General features: G+C 42.8%; 1 protein-coding gene across 2 annotated transcripts in view; it reads right to left on the bottom strand.

The window, feature by feature from the left end:
* Positions 1-476: 476 nt before the first annotated feature.
* UGT8 (UDP glycosyltransferase 8) overlaps positions 477-6,966 on the bottom strand; it is a 62,880-nt gene continuing 56,390 nt past the window's right edge. For both annotated transcript variants that reach the window (XM_038755130.1, XM_038755129.1), the window contains exons 5-6: positions 6,311-6,530; positions 477-2,733 (exon numbers count right to left, since the gene is read on the bottom strand). In XM_038755130.1, coding sequence (XP_038611058.1) covers positions 2,370-2,733; positions 6,311-6,530 — 584 coding nt within the window. In that variant the 3' untranslated portion in view covers positions 477-2,369. The remainder of the gene's footprint in view (positions 2,734-6,310; positions 6,531-6,966) is intronic.

Raw genomic sequence — 6,966 nt, 5'->3', positions numbered from 1 at the left:
CATTTTTGATTGAAATTTCTGCACTGTGGGTATGGAAAGGACAGCGTATTGGCAGAGGGATGAGGGATGTGAGGAAGAAAGCAGAGGAGGATAGAAATGACATTTAAAATATCCCGCACCCTGTAGTTGTTACCTCTACTGCTGTCTGTGACACCAAGGTCACTTTATTGTTCACTCTGCTAGTCTCTACGTGCTGTTCATTACATTCTCTTGACAGAGCATTCCAGGACTGTAAAAGTGGCCCCATTAGGATGTGGCCCTGTTCATTAGGATGATCTCTGTCCTCCAAACAAGCTTGGGATGTCAACTTTTGTAGATTTCCGAAAGGTAAGATAGAGAGGGGAAAAACAAAGTGAAATATTGATCACGGAACACATCACAGTACTTACAAAAGGCTCAGAGAATCCAGGTGCACCAAATGCATATGCAATGTAAATCTACGTTTGTCGGAGAATAACATAATTCCAACAACAATATTTCTCTATTAAATCCATGTTTATTGTTTAAGTTTTTATCACAGTGGAGATTAACTTAGGCTTAATCATTTGATCAGTGCTTTTGCTACCAACTTTCTTCTAAACCAAGAACAGTAAAACCAACTCATTCATACACTAAGTCTTGTTACTGCCACACCTTTCATTGCCTGTACTCAGGGTCCCTAGCTTGCCACATCGTATAAGATTGTAAAAAGGTATAACTTATAGGCTTAGAGTTCCGTTTGTTCAAGTATTCAGAAAGCAGTACATCTGTCTGCACTGTACATTAGACACCTATTTGTGACATCAATTATTACTACAAAAAAGTGGCTCCTGGTGGGCTAGCAATGAAATATTACATCACTGTGTATGAGGAGGATTTTAAGCACCTCATAATTTTGCACAATGCTTCCCGTGTTAGTGAACAACACTAGATAAAGGGTTGGTTTTTCTTCCCTCCACTGCCAGACATGGGATTTCAAACGACAAATAAATAAAGCATACACTCAACATGTGTAGTGCAAATTCCAGGTAAACAGAATGACAAGGAAATAAAACTCAGAGATGCCAACAGAAGGATGGTCCTGATTTTGTTAGGGTCTCACGTCCTGCATTCTCCACTTCCAAAGCAATACTGTCAGTGTCCCATGTCAGCCACAATGATTGAAAGAGATGGCTACTGGGGCAGGTAGGGAGAGAAGGAATGGGGGACCCGTGGTGAAGGGAAACATATACACTCTATGATCTTTACAGATGTTACCCTTGGTCTGAGGTCCTGACTGATCTCAAACCTCTCACCATCAAGGAATAATGAACTGTTGCTATTCCACTTTGAGAGAATTCTGTGTTGGCAACCGGGTTTGTGTGGCCCAGACCAGAGAAGGATCGTAGAAGATACTGCATTTTTTTTTTCAGGATAGAACTGTTGAAAGAGAACATCTGTAACATTTAGGTAAACAACATAAGACAGGAAATCCATGAAACAAGTTCTGATGACCCCCAAACCTATGTGGCTTAGTTCTACGGGGCCAGTCATTCTTTAGTGGAAGGACTGTGTCTCTAGAGACACTTTCTTCTTATTAATAATGTTTTTTCAACCCAGCCCCACTACTTGTTGAAATAATTTTTAAAATCCTATAAAATGCTGCCAGTGGAAGAAGAAAGGAAAGGGGGTTGGGGAAGTAAAATGTGTACATTAAAAAGGTGGACTAATCTTGTGGACAAATTTAATTTCATTTTCTCAATAGCAGAGACCAAAAGAGTGCATACAGTCTCTTAAGAGAAAAAATGGGGCTTTAAAAAAACTGATTTCTTCTTTACAACTCAGTTTTTTGGGGATTTTGTTTGGCTTTTTTTTTTCTTTTTCTTTTTTTTTTTTTTTTTTTAAGAGAAAATGTCCTCTGCAGAGCATCCTGAATCTAAACACATTAAACACCGGTTGACAAGTCCAGCAGAAAACAGAACTTTCATTCTTAAGTGATGGACCTCCAACTAATTTATCATGCAACTGCAGCTAACTAAAATCCTCTTAACCAAAAGATGTATAAAAAACACCTTACTGAACAAAAAGTAACGTTTGTGCCCTGGGACACATGCATTCAGATTTTAAAACTAAGAACCACTAGGTCATAAACTGATGTAAAGAATTTAGACTTCTAAAAATTGGTGCCAAAATTACTCTCTGCATCACCATTAGGAATAAAACACATTTTTGCATTTTAAGCTTGTGCTTTTTTTTCCGTTTTTAAGACATCTTGATCCCGTAAGATTATATAGGGGAATGTTAGAACTGTTTACTGAGTTTTTACTTTAAGTAGTTGTTAGATCCAAGTTACAACAATAAAATTCAATTTCTTGATCAGCTCTTGTTTATATCAGGTGAGGACAGCTGGCTCATTTCACCTTCTTTTCATGTTTAATGCGGCCATTTCTTTTGAATTTGCCATTTGGAATCCCATTGTGGTAATGTCCATTTACAGCACTGTGCTCCCTGCTAGCCCAGAGATGTTTGCTTTGTCTGTAGATAAATCTCACGCTCCAGGACATTAGGAAGTAGAGTAAGGCAGCACCGACACACAGAACAAAGGCAACATCCAGTAAAAAGTACTGATAGAAAGAAATACGGTAAACAGCGGCCTGGAGATGGTGGGCCCCATTGTGCCGGAGAATGTATTCGATCCAATAGACGGTCCGATTGACGGGGTGACCAGGCTGATCCTTGTGAATTTCAGACAGCTTCTGCGCCCGGAGCCTGTAGCTGAAGAAGGGAAGGAGGGGAAGAGATGCATGTTCAGTGGCTAGAATGGCAATATTTTATTTTGCTGAGGAAGGTGTGAAATGTCAGCTGGCCTTAGTTGTCAGAGGCTTAGCACGGCACGTTTTATAATGAGAAAAGTATTTTAAGGGGGTGGCAGGGGGGACTTGGAATTTTGAGTCCTACATGATACTGGTGGGGTGGGGGGAGAACTGTCACAAGTATTTACTTTGAAAGGATCCACAATTAGTGGTTAGAGGCAGAGTAAGGGAAGAGAGAGCAAGCTTGAGGGTGACACAATCTACCATCCATAGCTAGATAAATGTCCAGGAAGGCATTTGGTGGGTTACAACTACCACAGAACGTAATCAATACTGGCTGCTACTGAACCCTAAGGAACAGGTATATTTTCAAGGTTTCCCAATCCAGTTGAATCTAAGGGGTATACCTTTAATAATAACAATGACGATGATGCTGATATTTTTTGAGTGCTTACTGTGTACTAAGTTAGCACTGAGGTAGATACGAAGTAAGCAGGTTGGACACAGTCCCTATGCCACTTGGGGCTCACAGTTGTAAGGAGGAGGGAGTATGACAATCCCCATTTTACAGATGAGGAAATTGAGGCACAGAAAAGTTAAGTGACTTGCCCAAAGTCACGCAGCAAAGTGGCGAATCTAGGATTAAAACCCAGGGCCTCTGACACACAGGCCCATGCTATTTCCAGTAGGTCACTCTGCTCCCTGACAATGCATAATGATATTATGAATACTCCAACTTCACCCAGTGCTTTCATTCACATCCACTAACTCCTGTTGTATCACACTTTCCCAATTACTTAGTACTGGGCTTGGCACACAGTAAGCTCCCAGTAAATACCATCAATTGATTCTAAAGCACTTTCACATCAATGACCTCATTTTATCCTCATAATTTCCCTAAAAGGAAGGAGAGGTGGGTAATATTCCCCATTTTACACATTGGGATGCTGAGCTCAGATAAATTAAGACGTTTGCCTGAGGTCACACAGAAGGCCGATGGCAGAGTTGGTACTAGAACTCAGTCCCCTGACTCCCAATTCTGCCTCTGTGCCCTCCCACGAGGCCATGTTGCCTCCAATGTTCCTCTCCGCACCCTAATGCCTTTATCACTTATACACTGCCAGGCTGGAAGACCACTGAAATGATCTACTTTAGTGCCCTGGCTATATAACTCCTTTCACGAGCCTGAAGTAATTTCAGGTTAAGATCACTCATATCCATCCCATGTCACCCATTAGAAGATATGAACCTATTCTCTACAGAATTGAATGATTCTTTTGGGAAGGCCAACACCAGCTTTCTGCCAAGTTGTGCAGGGTATCTTGACATTCAGGTAAGGCTCTTCCAGATGGTCGTACCGGGCATCCCAGAATCCCCTTTTTCCTCTCCTCCTCCCCATCTCCCCAGCCCTACCTCCTTCCCCTCCCCACAGCACCTGTATATATGTACAGATTTATTACTCTTTTTACTTGTACATATCTACTATTCCATTTATTTTGTTAATGATGTGCTTCTAGCTTTATTTCTATTTATTCTGATGACTTGACACCTGTCCACATGTTTTGTTTTGTTGTCCGTCTCCCCCTTCTAGACTGTGAGCCCGTTGTTGGGTAGGGACTGTCTCTATATGTTGCCAACTTGTATTTCCCAAGCGCTTAGTATAGTGCTCTGCACACAGTTAGCGCTCAATAAATATGATTGAATGAATGAATGAATCCCAGTTGGTGCCAAAACTCCCTCCCTGGGATACCAGCTCCACGGCAGCAACTGGTCCATCTCGCTCCCTCCCACACCCCCAACTTCAGGGCTGTGAAGCAAATGGCACATCTGAGTTGAGAAAGACCAATTCATGCCCTGTGGCCCTTCCCTAGTGTCCTTGGGCCTGCTATTCAAGCTCACTCCTTTATGGAACTAAGCCTGTGTCGATCTTACTGCAAACCTCTCCCCTTCCTGATTTTGTTCATTGGTACAGTTTCCTTTCATTCTGGTTTCTATTGGGTGTCTCACTATCAGGTAAGGGTCACCACTGTACCCTTTAGTGCTGTGTCGTCTTCTCATCCTAACTCCCTCCTGCGTTCTCTCTCTCTCTAGCCTTTGCCAAGCTGGTGCAAGCCAATGCCTACGCTCCCTCTGGGAAAGGAGAAGGATGCTGTTCACCATGGCACCCTTTCCCAGCTGGGATTCTTCCCTCCCCTGGCTTGGAACTACACTCACACAGTACGTGACCTGTGACCTAAACACAGAGGTCACAGTAGGCCAGAACAGTTTGAATGTTGCGCTAGCAGCAATCGTACTTCTTAAGCTGTTACTGTGTGCAGAGCACCTTGCCGAGTACTTGGGAGAGTACAATATAACAACGGAGTTTGTAGACATGTTCCCTACCCACGGTTACATCATCCGCAAAATGGGAATTAAGACTGTGAGGCCTATGTGGGACAGGGACTGTGTCCAACCTGATTTTCTTAACGCTACCTCAGTGCTTAGTAAAGTGTCTGGCCCACAGTAAGTACTTAACAAATACCATGGAAAAAAACAACCTCAAAAACCTTCCCTAGGCCAGCCCCAAAGGCAGCAGTGGCAAAAAAGGTCTCCTGCTGGAACTCAACCTTGTCTGGGGAACAAGACAAGGGGAACAAGGTCTCCCCAGAACGTCCCAGACCCTTGATCCTCTGGAACAGAGTCCTGAGCAGGCTACAAACCTGGAACTCAGCCCAGTGTCTGCCTGTACCCAGACAGAAATCTCCCCAGTGGTGAGCCCACCGTTGGACCGGGGTTAGCCACACTGGAAATGGAGCCCATTTCAATCAGTCAATTGTATTTATCGAGAACTTACTGTGTGCAAAGCACTGTACTAAGTTCTTGGGAGAGCATAATATAACAGAGATGGTAGACACATTCCCTGCCAACAGTGAGCTTAACAGTGTACAGGAGACTGCTCTACTCAGGTTACCTGTGGAGTGTTACTGGCTCCCACATAGTTTGACAGCAGCACGGGTATTCCACAGTGAGGTAGGGGTGGGGTGCTGTTGAGGCAGCCTGAGCCATCAGGCTGATGCCCAAGTGGGATGGGCAGGGATTCGGAAAAGGAAGGGAGGGAGCTTGCTCTCTTGGCATCCTCAAACTGGCGATCTAGCCTCATTATGCAAAAACAGTCCAATACACACAGAGGTTTGTGCTTGGCGCAGTGGAGAACAATTTTGGAAGACTGGCCAATGATGTTAATAACAATGTGGTCATTGTTAAGCACCTATGTGCCAAAAACCATACTAAGCACTGTGCTCAATACTAAATACTTAGGATGGACACAGTCCCTGACCCTCATGGGGCTCACACTCCAAATGGAAGAAAACAGGTACCGAATCCTCATTTTACAGATAAGGAAATTGAGGCACAGATAAGTGACTTGCCCAAGCCCAAACTCAACTCCTCTGATTCCCAGACCCATGTTCTTTCCCTTAAGCCACGCTGCTTGCTTTTCAACCTGCCCTACGTGCTTTTTCTCGGTTTCAACTTTAAAAGCAACTTAAAATACTCCTTACCTGGGATCATTAATCACTTTCATGAGGGCTTCGTACAAGTCTCTTTCTGAAAAGGTCTTCCACTCAAGTAATATCCCCATGCCTTTGGCCTGAACTCGAGTCATAGTATCGTAATGATCTCCAAAGAGTGGAATTCCCACTACAGGCACACTATGGTACATTGTTTCAAAAATACTGTTCAAGCCACCATGGCTAAGGAAAGCTTTAATATTGGAGTGCCCTAAGGGGAAAAATAACAAAAAATCAGAGAGAGCATATGTTACGTACTGCAGAGGTGTATGCCATATCAATAAAAACAGTAAGGTTCTAAAAATGTATTTTTTTCGGTTTTCAAGAGTTCATTAATAATGTAGATACTCAGATAGCTTTAAATAATTGAGGACTGCTATAAAATGGTACACTAGTGCACAACAATATCGTAACAAAACATAAAAGAAATCACATCAGAATTCCTTGATTTCAATTCAGTTTTCTAAAAAACGGGATCATGACAACCCACTGTATCTGCACATTGTCATTACCACCTTTGCAGTTTAGGACCATATCCAGGGAAAAGATGTTGAACTAGAACCAAATAACACTCAGCTCTTAAGAACAACAACAATAATAATAATATTTAAGCACTTACTATGTGCTAGACACTGTACCAAGCACTG

The sequence above is a fragment of the Tachyglossus aculeatus genome, chromosome 12 (genome assembly GCF_015852505.1).
Source record: "Tachyglossus aculeatus isolate mTacAcu1 chromosome 12, mTacAcu1.pri, whole genome shotgun sequence".
Taxonomy (NCBI): Eukaryota; Metazoa; Chordata; class Mammalia; order Monotremata; family Tachyglossidae; genus Tachyglossus; species Tachyglossus aculeatus.
Note: the sequence above shows the minus strand (reverse complement) of the source record. Positions and strands in the feature narration are given on the sequence as shown.